At 42.2% G+C, this 21,171-nt stretch overlaps 1 protein-coding gene across 11 annotated transcripts in view; it reads left to right on the top strand.

Annotated features, from left to right (window-relative positions):
• Positions 1-21,171, top strand: part of ADGRF5 (adhesion G protein-coupled receptor F5) — a 102,550-nt gene that overhangs the window by 69,205 nt on the left and 12,174 nt on the right. For 6 of the 11 annotated variants that reach the window (XM_035697661.2, XM_025418965.3, XM_025418964.3 and 3 more), the window contains 8 exons: positions 2,094-2,315; positions 3,503-3,706; positions 11,118-11,288; positions 13,180-13,299; positions 13,452-13,661; positions 15,924-16,136; positions 17,862-18,020; positions 19,903-20,111. In XM_035697661.2, coding sequence (XP_035553554.1) covers positions 2,094-2,315; positions 3,503-3,706; positions 11,118-11,288; positions 13,180-13,299; positions 13,452-13,661; positions 15,924-16,136; positions 17,862-18,020; positions 19,903-20,111 — 1,508 coding nt within the window. The remainder of the gene's footprint in view (positions 1-2,093; positions 2,316-3,502; positions 3,707-11,117; positions 11,289-13,179; positions 13,300-13,451; positions 13,662-15,923; positions 16,137-17,861; positions 18,021-19,902; positions 20,112-21,171) is intronic. The other 5 variants (XM_049092137.1, XM_035697664.2, XM_049092136.1 and 2 more) reach the window with 1 other exon arrangement.

Here is a 21,171-nt window from a genome sequence, read left to right as displayed (position 1 = left end):
TCCTTATATTTATGACCCTGAGGGCATGGGTGACCATCAGAATCAAGCATTGGTAAGCTTCAATTATGATTACTCCTTCCGCCAAATTTCAGTTGTGTTGAGGATAGTCAACCTTTTAAAAGAGTAAGTATCTGGCAGTGTGACTGATTAGTGGCTTATTGTCGGTCCAGAAACATGGTGCTAACAGTACAGTTCACAAAAGTGCTTTGGAGTTTGTGGCCTTATTTTCCACAGAGCAGTGGAGTCATTGTGGATGACACTCACCACCATTCCTGCAGAATGTATCCATCTCTGTTCTCCTTGGAAGACTGGAATGATTCTGTGATGTGCACAGCCTAAACGTTCATCAACATGAACGTAGGTCATGTGCATTTCCACAGGATTGCTCCCACATCATCCTGCTCTCCATAGCATTGGTGCTATTTACCTAGAGTATAAATATCCAAAAGGTCAAAAGACTGGGTTTTGTTTGGTTTTACTTTGTTTTAATTATAATTATATTTGGGGGCAGCAGAGAAGAACAAGAAAGAAAAAAAAGCTAAATGACTGAGCTCATATCCGAAAGTTATTTTAAGTCTTTATGAAATACCGAGGGTACAGGACAATGTTCCAAACATTTCCATTTATTTGGTCGTATACTCATCCTTAAAATAATTGTTTGATTAATTAGCAGGGGCGCTTAACCAGAATGTCCCTTTCTTTAATCACTGCTAATAAATTCATGGTCACTTCCATATAACCACATGATACCGGCAGTCATACTAGTTGTTATTGTTAGCCACTGTGATGATGAAAAGAGACACATTGTTATTGTATCTTTTCTTATTAAGTCCCCTGTTTCACACAAATTGTGTCCTTTCATATCCTGTGAAATGGGTTCTGTGATCTCCATTTTAAAGGAGAGGGTAAATAATTTTCTCAACAACACCTAGTAAGTAACATAAGTCTATATGACTTCTGTGTCTATTTGCTACCTTGCTCACAGGAGGCCTTGTTGGGTGTGATATTGTAAGATCTTCTTTTATATAGGAGCCTTAAAAAAGTGATGAGATATTTAGACCCCTTGATATTTTGACTAGAACATCATAGCTCCCCAAATTAATTTTATGGTGTCATGGTCCCATGTTGACAATATGGAAAGGGTCTGGCCTGAGCATGAAACCCATGTACAACAGCTCTAACAGAACTTCCTTATCCAGTGCCTCTGATTTCCTCAATATGTGGAATTCATGAAAGATGTAGAATGAGAAACACAGCTTAAAGGGGAAAAAACCCCACATATTGTGTAAGCAAAGGACAACCATAAACACACACACACACACACACACACACACACACACAAATAGCAAATGTGCTTTATTTCTCTTTGTGAAATGACTTAATGCCATGGTTCTCCAGATTTTTACTATGAAAAGAATAAAAGCTACTCTTCACCCAAATCACTTCCCCATAGCTCTCAATACTCCTGTTTTCCAGACAAGAAAGCTGAGGCCTAGAGAGGCTAAGTAAATTCCCTAGATGTGTGGCGCAGAACCAGGATTCAAATCTGGGCCTGTGTGTCTATAAAGTTCTCCTTCTTAACGGCCCATGGGTATGAAGTCTTTTTAAAAAACTCTTAATTCTTAACAGACTTTATTACAAGAAATTATTTTCTCCCCATTTATAATGCATCAGAGACATAGGACCGAGCTTTCAGTGTTATAAGATAACCTGTTATCAACAGGAAGTAGTTGATATCATTGAGTCAGTGGCAAAGAAACTTGAGGTTTAAATGAGCTGGTGTGGCTTTTTTATAAGCCAATGAGCATTTTCTACCAGACTATATGAAATATCGCAATTAGCTTTGGAATCCCCATTACTCCCAATGAAGGCAATTGAGTGTGCCCAGACTCCACACTGGATGCCAATCCCTGGTATCTGGCAGGTGGTAACTCTTTGGGCCTCAGACACAAGAGATCCAGGGTTGGAATGAGGGAGATGTATTGCCTCCTTCTAGACAGCACCACAGCCCTGTGTAGTGGTGGTGTCTGGTGGGTTGTATCAATTCCATTCATTTGCACTGGGATTTTAATATCTTTTCTTTGGGTTTTCAGATGAAACTAAGTTCACCATCATACCAGAAATCATTTTTGAAGGGGATACGGTAAACATGATGTGTGAAACCGACGTTTTGTCCTCTAACGTGTCCTGGCACCATGTTGAAAGGCACTCTGACATCCAGAACAGCAGCAGATTCTCGGTTTACACCACCGTGCTGAACAACATGACCTCAGTCTCCCGCCTCACGATTTACAACATCACCCAGCGGGATGCAGGTGGGCTTCCAGCCAATGACTGGTGCGGGAAAGGGATAAAGAGCTCGTAAAGAAGCAAACCACGGAAGACACATACAGTGTTTTCCTCTTTGAAGAGAAGTCACCACGCTCAACTTTCCGAAATTAAAAATGAATTCCATGGCATATGAGTAAGCAAAGCTAGCCTTGCAGACAGAAACAGATTTCCACATTTACCAAGGGCTTATGAGTTGAAAACTGAGACAAAAAGCTGGCTTTTGTTCTTAATCCTTATAAAATTGTAAACAGTTTTGTTGAGATCGAATTGACATATAATAAGCTGTACGTATTTAAAAGGTACAGTTTAATGGGTTTTGTCCTAGGTATACTCCTGTGAAACTACCATCCTCCTCGGGGGAGTGAATGTATCCTTCACCCTCTGGCCACTTTTCTTGGATTCCATTGTAAACCCTCCCACCTCCCGCTCTCCTTCCCCAACACCCACCCCAAACTTAAAAGCAGAAGTTTTAAACCTGAACTCTAGAATTTAATAATCTCATTGTAACCCAGATGTCAACAGGGGCATCTCTTTTTCCCTGACTGAGAAGCTGGGTTGCGGACACATGGGTCCTGTTACATCTTTGTTGATTCTGATTTTGCCGCAGAGTTACATAGATGCCAAAATCATCCACGATCTTCTAGGTCTCCAAGGCTTTCCAATTTTTCCTTTCTACCTCTTCCATCCCCATGCCTTTTTTCTTATTAGCAAAGACTGAGATTTCTGCTCCTTCCTTAGAACATCTCTCTCCTCATTAATTTGTGCCATCAGATATGATCTGCATTGACCTTCTGCACTTCTTGAATGTTTCTTTAGGGTTTTCTTAGAGCAAGTCTTGGATGCTTTTGAAAACAATGCTTCGTGAAGTCCTGACATGACGCATGAGATGAGGCTATCATTCGTCTAAGGAAATCCATATACGTAGCAATAAAAAAATGCTTTTCTAGGGGCGCCTGGCTAATGCAATCGGTTGAGCATCAACTCTTGGTTTCAGCTCGGGTTGTTATCTCTGGGTCTTGAGATTGAGGCCCAAGTCGGGCTCTGTGTTCAGTGCAGAGTCTGCTAGAGATTTTGTTTCCCTCTCCCTTTGTCCCCCCAAACCCCACCCTCTCACCGTCTCAAATAAATATATAAATCTTTTTAAACAAATTCATTTGTTTATTCTATGCAGGTGAATATATTTGCAAGCTGACATTAGATATTTTTGAATATGAGTCCAGAAAAAAAATAGATGTCACGCCCATCCGAATTCTGGCAACTGAAGAAATGAAGGTGACGTGCGACAACAATCCTATATCTTTGAACTGCTGCAGTGAGATTAATGCTAACTGGAGCACAATAGAATGGAAGCAGGAGGGGAAAATAAACATTCCAGGTAAGAATGTCAGATGGCCTTTTGCATATACATTTGTGCCCCTTGGCCAAGTAAAAATGGGAGATGCACTAGATGGGAGAGGAAATGTCAGATGGCTGTTTTTTCCCAAACTTTAGTCTGTAAAAATGTTACTAGGCTTGATGCCAGCTCCAGCTTCGCTATTCTCAAACAACATTCCAAAAATATGTGCATACAAACGTCATGCTTGGATTGTAGACAAGTTCCTAGCTGAGAAGACCTGATGACTTAGGTCCACAGTATCTCCTGCCTGTAGAAAACCTTGCCCCCATCCTCCTTCCCTCTTCATCTTCAGCAAAGGGCTAAGGATGAGGCCATTGGCTTTGTTTCGCAGTCAGACTTGGAACTTTTCTGTATCTCTTCTCTTGGTGTCTGTCCTTCTCACGTCTCGGGCTCTGTCCCACATCCTTCTGTATTACCCAATTCTCTATCTCTGGTTTGTTTGTTTTTACCTCTCTGTGTAGACCTGTTCATCTCTCAAATGTTCCATGTCAATTTCTGATCCTGCTTGGCTTCCTTTTAGATCTGAGATATTACTGGAAATTCTCTACCCTCCAGTTTACGCTGATGAATGATGATGATAATAAATTAAAAGAGCGATACTGACTCTGTTTTGTGTAATGGTTTATGATTGACCAATGTTTTAAAAATGTGTTATCACTTTTGAGCACATTGAACCTTGATCACAAGTTTGAAGCTCGCATTTTTTGGCCTCCAGTTTGCAAATAAGGAACTTGAGGTCTACATTGACTTATCCAAGGTTGTCACAATAAGGAAAGTAAGAAAAAAGAAGACTCACCTCAGGTCTTATTTCACAAGACCAGTGTTTGCCTTGGCAAAACTATTTTAGCCGTGCCTGATGAACCAGTGCTGGAGCAAGCTGATCTGGCAGCTTGTTCTGAAGCGGAAGACTTTTTTTGTCTAGAAATTTCATGTAACAAGACCCGATCCTTCCTTAAGAAATGACAGTTTTATGTGTTCATCTTTACACTAAAATATCTTTAAAGTGAAATGTGGCTTTTCCCATGAAATACATCAGTGTGGTAAGGTTTTCTTTTACAAAGTCTTTGCCATGCTATCAGACTCCATTAAGTTGTAAAAAAATAAAATAGTGATTCGTTTACATGCAACTTATCCTGAGCCCATCTATTCGCAAAGCACATCCCACCTGCTGCTTTAGTATTTTACTTTAAATACTCCGAAGAATGGGAAAGGCATCTGGTAACTGTTGGCACATGATACATTTAGTCACTTCCTTGATTTTTCAGGAAGAGGAGGTGTAGGCACCTTGGAGGAGCTGCCAGATGGGAGAAAGACCTTGCAGAGTCCCTTGGTTCTGACTTAATAAGCGTTCAGCTCTGAGAGGTGAAAACCTTGCCCTCTGGCAGAGGAGCCAGGAAGTCTGCAGAACAGATGCTCAGGGACCTCGCTGTGGCCACCAGTGCTCAGACATTTCTAATGCCCAGTGCAGCCGAAGCACAGGCGGAACAATGGATTTCCTGCCACAGGGCTGGCCTCCCGGGGACCTGCACTGTCCTTCTCTGATGAGCTTAGCCTCTGCCCTGGGCACCTTGCCTTCCTCCTCCCCTTGCAGCTCCCCTGCTCTGAAGCGCTCTCTCTCGCTCTCATTCTCTCTCTCTCTCTCTCCAATTCCACCAGTTCTTTAGCACCCATTTTTCTGGGATCAATAGGAGACAGTCTAGCAAAATAATTCACTCCAAAGCATAAGGAACTCAATGTACCACCTCATCTCAGAAGCATTTCATTTTCAAAACACAAAGGAGGGGCACCCAGGTGGTTCAGTCCATTAAGCATCTGCCTTCGGCTCATGTCATGATCCTGGGGTCCTCCAATTGAGCCCTTTGTTGGGCTCCCTGCTGGGCCAGGAGTCTGCTTCTCCCTCTCCCTCTGCCCCTCATTCCTGCTCATGCTCTCTCTCTCATATAAATAAATAAAATCTTTTAAAACACACACACACACACACACACACACACACAAGGGATAAGACAGAAAATAATCAGCAAGTGATAGAATTTCTAGCGTAAAGAGGGTGGTCTTTTTTGAATAGGAAGGGGCTTCCTTTTTGACTCATTGGGCAGCAACTAATGATACAAATGATAATGGTACAGAAGTAATAGTATCAATACCACTACTACCACTAGTAATGATAGAGATGGTAATAGTTTCTATTATTATTGCAGCATCTAGCCTGACTGTGTGGGGTCTCTGGCTTTGCCTGCGTGGAAAAGGATTGATTAATTGTGGGAAATGAAGAGCAACAGAGTTTGTAATCTGACTGTAGCTGTTATACGGTGGGATGAGAAAAAATAATGGAGCCTTAATCCCCTCCTTGCCCACAAGTTAGAGCAGTTCCCAGATGAGTTCATAAACTTCCTCGTGGCCCTGCCTACCATACTCCTGTGGCCCATTATCACGTGGAGTGTTCATAAAACAACTGAATCGTGACAAGAGGGTGCCGGCTCCCTCGTGGCTGTGACATTGCAGGACATGAAAGGAACAACTTTAAACTCCACAGTCCCCTTACTTGCATCTTTTCTTCCTGATTGCCCCATTGAAATGTTTAAGCATATATTATCGGGTGTGCTTGCATGCTGTCTCAAATGGTTTGGGCTTGGTTTGGTTTGGTTTGGTTTTTCTGCTGCCAAACAGGGCATCGGTAAGATATAATGAAGGGAGAATGGCTGTTTTTCTTTACTGAGTAGAAATCAGTCTGTGGCTTTCAAGACACTTGATGAAGTGCCTAGTCTAGAGGCCAGCTGGCTTCAGGGTTTGAAGTGAGCCCTAAAGAGAGAAGCAGCTGGAAGTGGTACATGGCATCTGAGGACGCCAGAGGCAGTGTTCTCCAACCGAGCTGCACGTGAGGGTCACCCCAGAGGTTTGTGAAACAGTCCGGCTGCCAGGGCTCTACCCCAGAGAAACCATGCCAGGATCTCTGGGTTTGGGGTCCAGGTGATGTGGTTTGATGTGGGGTCCATGAGCCAATGGCCAAGAAAGAATTCTTGAGCCATTTTTGGTGCTAAAAGGTGGTTTTATTAAAGCAGAGGGACAGGACCCATGGGAAGGAATTGATGCACTGGGGTTGTGAGGAGCAATTGGTTGTATACTTTGGAGTTGGGGAACATAAAGACGAAGGAAGTTTCCAAAAAAAGATTTTCATATGTTGAAGAAGACTTACAGGATCCTGAAGCCCTGACTATTGTCAGGCTAAGGTTGTTTTTTCCTCCGGCAAGGCATTAACATTAAGATTGGGAGCTTCCTGCAGGAAGCTTTGCCTGGCTTAAGTATTTGCCAGTGAGCTGCAGGTTATAAGGCAACCGAACTTTATCTGCATTTATTTTGCCTTTGTCCCCACATCACAGGCAGTGGTATAGCTTCTTAAATTTCACTGTAGATTTTATTGGGCAAAGGGGAGTGAGGACCACGCATTTAGTCCAGTTCTTCATTTTACACAGGAGACACTGAGACTTTCTGTGCACTGCCCAGGATCTCTCCCTGACAGTAGCGAGGCATGCCCCGCCCCAGCCTTGCTCTTTCTCCCCCTCCATGTTTCTCTATGTGTTCCGAATGAGCCATGGATAAATTTGATTTTATATAGTGATTCCTCTACTTGTGGGAATGCCCACGGAATTGGATAAGAGAAAAAGAGAGAACTTGAGCCAATTACTCTGTTCTGGAAAAAATTTTCTTAAGGGCCTGTGCTCTCCAGGAGGATAATACCTAGTCCTGAAGAGCCACAATCCCAGCTCTGCCATGTGTCCTCTTCCTGACACAGGGCCAGTGACTCTCACTTTTGTCCATTAAATATTGATAATGGTACTCATTTTTCCAAAATTTTGTGTGGTAAAAAACCAAGATGATAAATGTAAACAATTAAAATAAAGTTGAATACACTGAATCTGCCACAAGAACTGTTTTCTGATAATGTTGATAGCTTTAAAACCCATCCTTTCGTTTTTCCTCAGTGTGATGGGAAATCTTCTGTGGAGAGTTTGCTTCTGTTGAGAACCAAACCTGTGATCGCAAGCCACCTCTTCTCCAGAAAGCGCAATACCAACTTATTAGCTGCATTCAGTACTTTCTAGAGCAGGACCCTGAGGGGCAAAGACCCCAGCCCTGGGTACTGGGGCAGTGGGGTACTAGATGGATACAGTGTGAATGCTGCCAATCAGAGATCCTGCTTTTGTTTTCTGAGTATACCATCTCTTTGGAGGCCTTCTGTACCTACAGGTATGAGCCTCACAGAATGACAACATAACTCCCCTCCACCCCATCAACACTCCCTTTCCTGTTTGTCCCCTGAAAGGCAAGCCACAGATTCTGTAATTTTTTCCCACCAGTGATTTTCCAACTTAACTGTAGAAGCTTTCTTCAAGCAAAATCTTGTATGGTTGTGTGATGCAGGGTTTCTCAACCTCAGCTCTAGTGACATTCGGGGCTGGATAATTCTTTGCTGAGGGGAGCTGTTCTGTGCATTATAGGATGTTTATCAGCATCTTTGGCCTCTGCTCACTAGATACCGGTAGAACCCCCAGCTGTAACAATCAGAGCTGTCTCTGAACAATGCCAATGTCCCCCAGGCAGGTAAAAACACCCCTTGGTTGAGAACCATATGCCTGGTATGCAAAGCAGGCTATAGTGGAGCCACTTGAGTTATGAATGGGATTAGGGGCTTTTTACCACCCCACCCCCACCCCACCTGGCCTGGCTCCTGAAGCAGGCTACTAGACCACATTCTCCAAGGTGAACTGATTTGCACATACAACTGTACCCCAGAATACTCCAGCCACCATTTCTTTTAAGACCTAGAGCAAACCTCCATTCCTCTCTGAAATCTCCCCTAGTCTCCAAGAAAACTCCCCTGCTTCAACCTCCATAATATATTTATTTCCCTCTTATGAAACCTCTCTGCTATGCATTATAATTTTTTCTGTACATCTCTTTATATTATCCATTCTGGAAACTCATTGTCCTGCACATCAACTTGACAGCAAGACTGGGCCTCAAAAGATAAGTAAGCATCAACAGGAGGAAGAAGAAGAAAGGGGAATGTTCTAGATGTGAATACAGCCATGAGAGTGTGAAGTTATAGGACACATTGAAGGCCCAGAACAAGATGTGTTTTTTTTAAGAGAGGGTTATATAATGAGATAAAGGGTACAGAGGCAGATTGAAATTGAATAAATACACATACCATACTTAAGGAGATTCCATCTTATTTTGTGCACAATGGTAAGATTTAAAGCTAAAAGGAGAGAAGTCAGATGATCAGAACCGAACTTTAGAAAAACAGTCTTTAAGGTATGTAGCCAATACAGATCGAAGGGGCAAAGAACTGAAAATAGAGATCCAGTTTCAACTGGATATAATTGGCAGATAACAGAAAATGCGGCGGGGTGAGAGACCATGGGTTAGAGTGGATAAGACAGTGCTGAGATGTTTCAGAGGAATAAACCAGATGCTTTTTACAGCCAAATGGAAATGAAATGTGAAGAAATGCTTTAACAAGTAGTTAAAGATGACTTTGCGACTTTTAATTCTGGGAGCTGCCAGTGGCAAGAGGAGAAACAAAAAAATGTGCAGGCTTTGTCAAGGGAGAAGAAAGATCGGTTCTTGACTGGACATGTTGAGTTGGAGATACCTAAGATACGAAACTGGCATTTGGGAATTTGCTTCTAGAGTTTACAACAAGAACATTTCTCTTATAGATAGAGTCAGGAGCCATCCAGATATAGGATCCAAAATAGGAGCCATGGATGTGAATGACATTGTCCAGTTAGAGAGTGGAGAAAAAACTAAGGAAAGAGTGAATATCACAAGGCTTGGGGAAAAGGAACATTGGCATTGGTGAAGGGAACAGAAGGAAAAGACCCTGCAAAGGAGACCCAGAAGGGGGAATGAGGAGAAGATAAGCAGGAGAGACTTATGGAATCAAGCAAGCCAAGTGACAGGGAAGGTGGCCCACGGAAAGGGATGCTGGGTAGTATGAGAAGAAGCCACTGGATATGGGAGAGAGGACATCACAGTTGGTCTTAAAGGAACACCTGAGGGGGCATTTAGGGGGGAAAAGACAGATCACATTGGTTTGGTGGAAGTAAAAGACCATAGATAGTGAATACAAGACCCACATGGTAGGAAGAGGGGAAGGAAATACAGTGCTGGCTAGGGGAGCTTTCAGGTTGAGGAAGGATTGTTCTAGGAAAGAAAGGCTTGGGTAGATTGGGTGGTTGATGTGAAAGAACACAAGGTAAAATTAAAGTCACAAGGGACAGGAAAGATAAAGAGTGGAATGAGGTCCTGGAAGAGGTAGAAGAAGTGGGTTTTCAAAAAACAAGTGGAGAGATAAGCCTTAGAAATGAAGACTTCCTCTGAGCTAGGAGTGCATCCTATCAAGTGGGTGAAGGTGGAAATTGATGTATGGGGACTGGGGAGGAAAACTGGTTACATGGCAGTCAAAATATTTCAGACCTTAGTGATCATCCAGGCAAGGCTGGAAAAGATGATGCATTTATGTTGGAATTAGTCAGAAGGCTTACTCTTTTTCTTTGATTTTTGGAAGTTTGATTGACAGTGTTTGATTGGAAGGCCTTAAGAGGACATGCTGTTAGGCAGGGTTAGAGAAGAGAGACCAGAGGGACTGGAATAGAAGAATATCACAGGAGGGAGTTAATGAGGCATTGGGAAGAAGGAAAGATGGCTGGGTGGCATGGAGTCTTGGGACCGGAAAGGAAAATTTGGAAGAGGAGGTATTTTGAAGGGGGAACTGCTGCTAACCTGAGAAAGCAAGAAGTTGAAGCTTCCATGAAAATATATAGATTAATAAGAGAGGACAGGTTCTGATGGAACTTCTCTTAGATGAATATCAGATGTTCCAGACTTCTTTCTCCTTTCAATAATAATGGTGTAAAAATCTGTCATCTTTTTCCTTGTGGTTGAAATCAAATCCAAACAACTTACTTCTCTTTTTTAATTATTGTTTTTCCTACCCCAGTGACCATCACTAATGGTCTGTGTTAGGGGCAGGCCCTGACCAGGTGCCATTCTAAGTGTTTCTGTATATTAACTCATTTGATGTGACTACAATTGGGCCTATAGCTATGATTAGTTGTCCCCATTCTGCATCTGGAGAAGCTGAAGCACAGAACAGTTTAGTGACTTTTTCAACACCACCCTTCTAGTGAGTGGTAGTTTGGGATCTGCAGCCAGGCAACCCAGCTCCTGAGTCTGCAGACCTACCCACTGTACCATCCTCCTGCTCCAAAGAGAGGAAATCTGATTTAAATAATAGCTCCTTTTCACCGATTTGGCCTCTTTGCTCTTAAGTTGGAAGAGTCAGCCAACTGTGATAGCAAAAGAACTGCTTATGTCCCTGCAGGCAACCCTGAAACTGACCTAGAGTCCAGCTGCAGCAGATACACCCTCAAGGCAGATGGAACCCAGTGTCCGAGTGGGTCGGCTGGAACCACGGGCATCTTTGTGTGTGAGTTCATCAGCACCTACGGAGCCAGAGGCAGTAAGAGCATAGAAGTGACGTTCATCTCTGTGGGTAAGAACTCTTTCACTAGAATCTTTAGCCTGGCACCTGAAGCCAAGGGCTGTCAATCCCTTGGGAATATCTATGAGCAATAAAGCAGGGCTTCCCCTGGTAGAAGGAGTATGATGGGAGTAAATCTCAAGTGGAAGACAGAAGAGGATTTCCCTCTTTCCCATTTGAATTCAGATAAAGTCTTTAAAAAAAAAAAAAAAAAAAGAAAGAAAGAAAAAAAGAAGGATAAGGCTATGAACCCATGGCTGCAGGGAAGGAAAGGCCCACATAGCACTGATAAGGCAAGAATGAACTGGAAAGTAATTTTGCACCCGGGTTAGTTCTGTTTAATCATTGAATTTATAATGAGGGTAGCACCCCTACTTTTCCCCTTTCCACTCATGGTCCCATCCTCCTTCCCTTGCATTCTGATAGCCTGGCTCATTGGCCACCACCAGCAGGTGAAGACCTGCCCTGTCATCCCTTCTCTCCCACTCTACCTATTCTAGAAAGAGTGCTGCAGAAAGCTTTAATAATCTGGTACTCTACGGTTATTTTATACTTGTCCTGAGAGTTTTTTGGTCTTTTGACTAAAGTCTTTCGACTGAATTAGACCTCTTAAAAGTGCCATTTCTTCTCCTCATGCCTTAAAACATTATAACTTCACCCCTATCTGTGAAATCGGGGCAGTCAAACTTGGTTTTCCTCAGTATCTGACAGAAAATGAACAACTTAGGTAAATCATCAGACCCCCTTGAACAATTTGGAGAAAGGGTGATATAAACAATATCTCTTACTTCTTTTCACGATTGCTACTCTCATGACTTAGCATTTTTATAAAGATTAAGATTGCACTTATCAACGATAAGTTCATGGGTCTGTTGAGCAGTTTGCAGTTTTCTATAAGGAGAGTGCTCATACACTTTGAGTTTCGACTCAGAGTTCTCTTGATTAGGTGGGCTTTTGACTGTCATAGAAACATGGTTAGCCTTCACTGAAAACCACTGGTCTGGTAGTTTGGATCTTATCTGAGAATCAATAGAACCAGATTCATGGTTCCATGAGCCTCTACCTTTCCATGCTCAGAAACCACCAAACCTTAGGAAGACATCGCTACACCAGATCCCTATAGCCAGAGAGGGCATTGGGAGGGATACAGCAATCCGTGATGTGTGACTAGGGAACTGCCTCTGAACGTTGGGATCCCAGCTTCTAGAGGCCACCATGGGAAGGCTTGATTTCTTCTGATTGTGATTAAGAGCCAGATTTTATACTGATGGGAAAAGCAGGCCAGGATCAATGGGCTCAAGGCATGAAACTGTTCATCTATAGAAGATAAAACAAATGGCATTTTGAAATGTCAATGACACACTCAAAGAAGAGTAGAAAGATAGAAGCAGAGGCAAAAAAAAAAAGTGGAATGTTCATATAAGTTCTTACATTTGTGTCTTCTTAACATTCTTGATGAATAATTCCTCATTAATTATTCCTCATGAATAATGTCCTCATGTGTGAGGATATTTTCATAAGGAGGAGTAAATGTAGAAAAACTAATAGTTAAGGTACCTATCTCTCCCAGTTTGCCTGAGACAGTCCTGTATAATTATTTGGGCAATAAATTCTACAATCTCTCTGCTTCATATGTAGTTCTAGAAATTACTCTTTGGCTTAGTAAGTGTTGACTGTGTACTATGCTCAGTGCTAAATTCTGGGGAAGGAGAGTTCACACTTTTATGGAGAAGAGATAAAGAGAGAAGTTAAAATACAACACATTAGTATTTTAAAAGTGTTTAAAAGGGTGGAGAATGGAGCTGCTAAAAAGACGGAGCCATCAGCATGCAAGAGGTTGGAGGGAAGCTCGGGTTAAGTCAACATCCCTAAGTTTGCAACCTTTTGCCCTGCTGATCATCAGGCGATAATTCCAGCCACAAAGGGGAAGTGCACGAGATCCTCAGGCATGATACGGAAATGAGTACAGTTCAGAGCACCACCGGGAACAGCCTAGAAACAAGTAAAGCCCAGGAGCAGCAAGGTACCAATCCCACATTGACACAAGTGGAGTCAGGACGGTCCATTGCTTTCTGCCTGTCTTAAATTTCACTCATGTGTCGATGTCACCAGAAACACTAAACATTGTGCTTGTTGTTGGTTTTTCTTTTGTCTGTTTTGTTTGCATTCTTTCAGCCAACCTAACAATAACCCCGGACCCAATTTCTGTTTCTGAGGGACAAAACTTTTCCATAAAGTGCATCAGCGATGTGAGTAACTATGATGAGGTATACTGGAACACGTCTGCTGGAATTAAAATATACCAAAAGTTTTATACCACGAGGAGGTTTTCTGATGGAGCAGAGTCAGTGCTGACAGTGAAGACTGTGACCCGGGAGTGGAACGGTGAGAGCAAGAGCAAGACCCCAGACCCTATTCTGCTGCCTGGGCCCCTGAAAATATCCTGTAAGAGGGACCAGACCTGGATGGCCTGTCCTGGGACATGCCTGTGTCATCACACTGCATACAAGAGCCCTTTAGGGGAAGATGTTACCATTTCCATTTCACAGGTGTGGAAATGAAGGCTCAAAGAGAATAACAAATGCTCCTAAGCTTCTACATCTTAAGTTGCAGAGCCTGTTCTGGAACTTGACTCTCTGATTCAAGAGCATGAAGTTAAGAGAGTTGTTTTATTATTTATTTATTTATTTATTTATTTATTTATTTATTCATTCATTCATTCATTCATTCATTTTTATTGTATTTTTTTAAAGATTTTATTTATTTATTCATGAGAGACGCACACACACACGGAGAGAGAGGCAGAAACAGAGAAAGAGGGAGAAGCAGGCTCTATGCAAGGAGCCCGATGTAGGACTCAATCCTGAATCCTGGTATCACACCCTGAGCCAAAGGCAGACGCTCAACCGTTGAGCCCCCCAGTAGTCCCTGTTTTTTTTATTTTTAAAGATTTATTCATTTGCTTGTTTAAGAGAGAGAGAGCACAAGCAGGAGGGGCAAAGAAAGGGAAAGAGAATACCAAGCAGGCTCCCCACTGAGTGTGGAGTCCCATGTGGGACTTGATCTCATGACCTGAGGACCTGAGCCCAAACCAAGAGTTAGACGCTTAACTGACTGAGCCACCCAGGCACCCCAAGAGGTTTGGTTTTAAAAGTAATTTTACCAGACTTTTGGGAGTTTTTCATCCAATCATGATACCAAAAAAGAAAAAAAATCTAAGTAAAGGATTTATATGCCTGGTTCCAAAGAAAGGAACATTTGTATTTCATATTTATCTCTACACATTATTTATGTTGAAAAGAAATGCAAAGATTTGGAGGGAATAAAAGATAATTTAGTAGAATCTGCAATAACAGCTGACATTCGTTGAGCTCTTAATATGTGATAGGTGCTGTCCTAAGTGTCTGAGTGGATTAGTTTGTTTAAAACAATAAGCCTAGAAGACAGTATTATTAGTATCCTGGTTTTACAGATGAAGAAACTGAAGCCCAGTGAGGGTAAGTAAAATCTTATCTGGTGGTTATATATCTGGTGAATGGTATAGAGGTTATATATCTGGTGAATGGTAGAGCCAGGGTGAAACTGAGACTGTCTGGTTCTAGTGGCCAACTGTTGACCACTCCATTCTGAAGCCTTTCATTAACTATAAGGTTAATTAGTCCAGGTCTTTATTTGTTCATATAAGGCCTTGGCAACGTTGTAGAAATAACCAGTCATTGTGTGGCTGGCCCTGGGAGTATAGATTCAGGAGCTATGCTGAACTTGTATCTACTCTGTCCAATTGCTCTTTCCTACCAAGGAGGAACCATACCTGGGGAGGAGCCGTAACATTTCCAGTAACATAAACTATTTAACAGTCCCATACTTGGGTACTGAAAGAATTTCTTCTCATCTAAATTAACTGCACTTTTATTTTATATTCAATTTCAATTTCCCTTCCTCCCAAAAGCAATAGAAAGGGGTTGGTTTTCTGTGATTGTTCCACCTGTTTTTCCCTCCAGCTAGTTGCTGCTCTGGCTCCTCCAGGGTTGGGGCAGAGAGAGGGAATGTAAAGAAAATCAAAGGGTCTTACTAAACTGTAGATGTTGTAATAATCTTCCTATACTGTCCTAAGGCTGCTGTTCAGGTAGCACCTTATCGTCTACTGGGCTCTGGCATAACGTCCTCTGGGAGGGATGCCTGGGTGACTCAGTGGTTGAATGTCTGCCTTCGGCTCAGGTCATGATCCCGGGGTCCTGGGATTGAGTCCTGCATTGGGTTCCCTGCATTGAGCCTGCTTCTCCCTCTGCCTATGTCTCTGCCTCTGTGTGTGTGCATCTCATGAATAAAAAAATAAACTCTTAAAAAAAGAAAGGAAAAAGGAACTGTGATTCTATGCCTAAAAGGCTGTATAACTTTAAATAAGCCACTTAATTTTATTTAAAAGTAAGTGAATACTTAGGCTATCGGTTGGTCCTTCAAATACGTAGAGAATCCAGAAGAGTTGATCAAACATTTTCTCTTCCAGTGTCCAGGAAAGTGTGATGTGTCCTTGCCCGTGCTTACTACTACAGGGAGCAGTAGTAAGCCTCTGCTGAACCTTCCTGGCCAATGCTTCTGTGGAGCAATGATTACATTCCATCTCATTTTTTGTTTCCTTCCACTCAGGAACCTATCACTGCATATTTAGATACAAGAATTCATACAGTGTCGTAATGAAAGATGTGACCGTTTACCCACTGCCTCTAGAGCCAAACATCATGGTTGATCCTCTGGAGGCTACAGTTCCCTGCAAGGGTTCCCATCACTTCAGATGCTGCATTGACGAGGATGAGAACTACAGAGTGACTTTCCAAGTGGATTCCTTATCCTTTCCTGCAGGTAAGACATGAATTGCTGCATGGTGAGGACATATTACTTCATTACTGTAGAATCTCAAAATTTCCTGTTAAAATAGAGGCCAAGAGACATGAGGATTGCATTAGTGATAGAATATAACTGTGTGAACGCCATGAACCTTTCTTACCTTCTGTCATACTGTGTGGCCCAAGGCTTGTTGGTCTATGGCAGAATTTGAGAGCCTGTGAGGGTGGAGCCCATGGGTTTTAGTGGAAGCTATTGAAGACAGTGTTAAGATACTTTCACAGGCCTCTGCTTCCTCAGTCTATCGGGTGTTCTGGTGGTCCCTCCCTCCATGCTATGAATCAGCATGCTATAAAAGCACCACAAGAATCCCTTTAAATGCACAACTGAGCATCCAAGAAAGTAAGAGAAATAACCATGGGCCAAAACTATTAAGAAAAAGAAAAATAGAAATGCTTTAGCTACTGCTGGGGCTTCTTTGAGGGCATCGGCCAGTAGGAGAAACCCAGAACCTTGCAGTGACTATGACACCCTAAGTCACCAGCACAATGTCAGGACCCTCAGAGGGTGACATGCTCACTCAGCAAGAGAAGCAGAAAAACAAATTTGTCTGCCATGGTTAAGAGCTTGGTCTCATCTCAGGGTGAGCAAAATTCTCCCCCCAAAATTCCAACTGCTCTGCCCCCACTGGGGTTTGGGTTTGAATTTATACTGCCTGTGTGGCCCAGGAACTCCAAGCTGAGGAGTAACTAAAGTAAAGTGCATAGCGCCCATGGGTAGCACCCAATGGTAGCTGGCAAAAAAAGAAATTCAAATCCTCTATGGTAGAATGTACCCTCAAATCCAGAAGCCTCAGGATTCCAGATACCTCAGAATTCCTACAGGTTAAGGTCAACCAAATATGAGCTCACAACCCCAAATCCCAAAACAGAGATACCTTCATAGAAGGGATTTACAAGCTCATTTATTTTTTGAACAGTTACCTATGGGGACATGCTCAATGCAAACACCATAGAAGGCAATGAAAAGGGGACAGAAGAGTTGGGGCACATATATTACTATCCTGCTGGAAGGGTTCATGTCATAAAGACAATGCATATAGCATGCAATTTCCAAAATGAGCAATGCAGATCAAAAGAGCACTGGAAGTTCAGAAAAGCAGGGCCCAGTAGAGATGAGAATTTAGAGAAGGCTGTATAAAAGGAGGATATAGAATCCATCTGGTCACTGAAGTATTTAAGCATTTCAATATTTTTGTGTTTAATGTGCATGCATTCAGTGCTCTCTATGTGCCAAATACAGAGCTAGGCATAGGGAGATGCAATGATAAATAAGACCAGGTGCTCCTCTCCAAGTCTTTATGGTCTAATAGAGGAAACAGACCCATAAAGAGGTGATTCTAAACCAATGCGGTGAAGGCAGGACAGGAGAAACGCACAGGGCATGACAGGTTTTGGAGAGGCAGAGTGAAGAAAAGGGATGCTGAAAGGCATTCTGATTATCCAAACTGTACGGGCAGAGATTTGGAGTTATGAATGGTGGACATAGAGCGTAGGTGAGCACCATGTAAGTATGGACAGGCTTACTTCAAGGCTGGAGGCATTTTTAAAACTACCTCAAAAATTAATGTGGCGCATGCCTTGGAAGAGTTTGGACATGTTTATCCATATTGGATCAGTTTAACAAAATGTGTGCTTTGGATATTCATCTTGTGACTTAATTCTTTCAATAATTCTATCTCAGAAAAAGAAGTTAATGGCAAGCAAGTGTGCTACAAATACAAGTTCATGGCAAGGACATCAGTTTCCTGGTGTCTAAAAAAGCTGGACATATTTTGTCACTTTACCAATGCTGCTAATAATTCAGTCCGGAGCCCATCTATGAAGCTTAATGTGGTTCCTGGTAAGAGCATTTGAAATTATTTTAAAATGTGATAATCATGAGCAGGGATTCATTTACTCATTCACTCCCTCATTCACCCATTCAATAAATAGATGTTAAGCACTTTCATGTGGCAGCTCTTGGGCTAAGGGTGGGAGATCTGAAACAAACAAACAAACAAACAAACCTTAAGCCATGTGGACTAGCCTCAGGTGCAGGGGAAAGGTGGATGTGATAGATAAGTGATCACATCTAATGTGGTAAGGGCTGAACTAGAGACCCTAAGGGTTGTCAGAAGAGGCTGCCAGGTTTCACTCTCCTGGTGATAGTGGGGAGGAAGTGATCAAGAAAGTCTTAAGGATGAAGCCCTATTTTAGTGAAGTCTGAGAGACAAAGCACTATACTGAGCAGTGCACTAGTCTTTATGGGGCTAAGTCCCCTTTGAGGTTTCAGCAAAGGAAGGGTGTCCCCATTAGACCTGAGGACACGGCTACATTTAAAGAGTCAATCTAAAAAATAGGCTACTGTCTTTCCCATTCTTTGTCATCACTGAACCAATATCCCTCCACATAATCTTTTCAAGGTAGGAAGTCATGGTTTATGGCCATTTCTGTAATAGCCCATGACCAAGAACTCTCCTCAGGAGCAGCATAGAGGAAAGTGAATAAAGGACTGTCCAGGGCTTTCACCAGAAGCAATACCCCCACCCCCCGAGAAATCTCTGTAATAGGACCTCTGATATCTGAAGGAGTCGTGGCTCTGTCACCAATCGTGACAGAGGTTTACTGAGGGATTTGTGGTAATTATCACATGTGTTGGTAACTGAGCCCTGGACATCAAAGTAGGAAGCAATTTAGAGTTCCTTGTCTCTGAGTCACTGTCCCCTGACCCTACCAAGCACACTTTCTACAGGGGTAGCCAAGATCATTTCTTCACTGTCCCCCATGCCTCTATCTTCATCCAGGCACTGGCATATTTGATTGATTTATCTTTGTTCTCCTTTTTTCTCATACCAGGTATGATTCATCTTCCTTTACCTAGTAGAAATTACTTACATATTTCATGATTTTATACAATGACTAAGAACTCAATGCTAAATTTGTAAGTTGGTGAGAAAGGGATCTGCCCATCAGAGAATCAAAGTTCCCTGGAGATGAGAGATTCTACAACAAATGTCATTTTCCTGTTCAAGTCTGGTCTTCAGTGGATGTGAAATAGAGTCACCTCTAAGGGAAGCCAGAAGGAACAAATGTTTACAAACATTGCTTAGAATATTCAGGTCATGGGTACCTGAAATTCCCACTATTCATTATATATTTGAATTAAGGCAGTGCTTCTCAACCTTGGTTGCACACTGGAATCACTGGGGAAAGTTAGAGAAATAGCCAATGCTTAAATCCCAGCCCCAAGAGGTTCTTAGTTATTTGGGCTGGAATGAACCTGGATATTGGTATTTTCCAAGTTCCCCAGGTAATTCGAATATGCCAGAGTGGAGAATCCCTTGGATTAAGGCGTTATGTCCCTAAGATTCCAGGTAACCTGATTATCTCTTATCTGGATGAGCACACATTAAGCGATCATGATTTTTCCATTGCTTCAATTTTACAGGCAGCAGAGAGAAGATTCCCAGGCATTGGAGGATGGGGATGAGGCATAGAAGAAATAAATTCTGTTAGGAAAAGCAAGTGCAGTTGAAAGTCAGATTTGTGTCAAAAGCACTAAAAGGGGCTTTGGGAAATCAGGCACAAAATGAAGAAAGGGGGTAATTCTGAAGAGGTCACTGAAACTAAAGAGAAAAATGAATTCAAACATCAACATTCTAGCTAGGCCTGACTGACCGTATTTTGACGATCTTTTGTCCTCCTTTCAAATTGTCCATTTTATTTCCATGTTTCCAATGCAGGAAAGAACATCATGTGCCGAGATCCCGTAATAGGTGTTGGGGAGCCTGGAAAAGTCATCCAGAAACTCTGCCATTTCTCAAAAGTACCAAACATCTCTGGAGGTCCTACTGGAGGGATCATAACTTACAAATGTGTAGGCTCCCAATGGGAGGTGAAGAAAAATGACTGCATCTCTGCCCCAATAAATAGTCTGCTCCAGCTGGCCAAGGTGATCCTGAAGTCTTTGACTCCAAGCTCTTGATGGGGAGATTTGTCTAGCTTATCGTATTTCTTAGCAAATAGGTCGTGGGATGCTTTGTGTTGTTTCCAAAACTACTTTTATTTGTTTAATTCCAAAGAAGATGCAATCCTAGAAATGCTTTACATTTTTCTTAAGTTCAAATATGGAGACAACAAAATATGTACTCTGCTCTGGGACCAGCTGTACCTTGACCTCTCAGTGCTGTGTTTCTATTACTTCCAAGGTGCAGGTAAAATTATCCTCTCTTACCATTCTCCTTTGAATAATCTTGGTATCTAGCAAGCAGCTCTAATCTTTTCAGAAATAGAAGAAACATAAAAAATAATTTCATCCGTGCAAACAAAATGTGCTTGGACTTTATTATAGGTCTGAGATTTCTTCCATCTTTAGAGGTAACCTTTGGTTATGAGAGATAGAATTAGCCTGGCTCTATTACTTAGAAGAGAGGTTCCTGACATGGGGTAGGGGAAAATTTTTTTCTTTTCATAAAAATAAATAAACGTTACCTCATACTTAAGCTGTCAAGAGTAGAGCCTCCTAAAATGCTATCAATTACAATAAATAAATACTGATGAGGCAACTAGTGGAGTTATAGTTAATGACATTGTTAGACAAGTGGTCCCAACGACTCTCACCATTGGAAAAAGAATTAAGAAAAAGGAGTGATATTGGTTTGTGTCTCATCTAATTATATCCTGTCTCTCCTCTTGTCTTACACAAATTCATTAAAATACCTATTATGGGGACACCTGAGTGGCTCAGTGGTTGAGCGTCTTCCTTCAGCTCAGGGCGTGATCCCGGGGTCCTGGGATTGAGTTCCACATCGGGCTCCCTGCAGGGAGCCTGCTTCTCCCTCTGCCCATGTATCTGCCTCTCTTTATGTGCAAAGCATTATTGTAGGTGCTATCAGGGTAAAGAGACCAAATCAGAATTTCATCTCTGATTTGTTAGAGGACATAATCCATTTGGGTAGTTCTGTACACATTATTTTTGCTTAGGATAATCAGGAAGCTCTGTTTGAAAGCCT

Source organism: Canis lupus, chromosome 12 (assembly GCF_003254725.2).
Source record: "Canis lupus dingo isolate Sandy chromosome 12, ASM325472v2, whole genome shotgun sequence".
NCBI classification, from domain to species: domain Eukaryota; kingdom Metazoa; phylum Chordata; class Mammalia; order Carnivora; family Canidae; genus Canis; species Canis lupus.
This window is presented reverse-complemented; position numbering and strand designations above follow the sequence as displayed.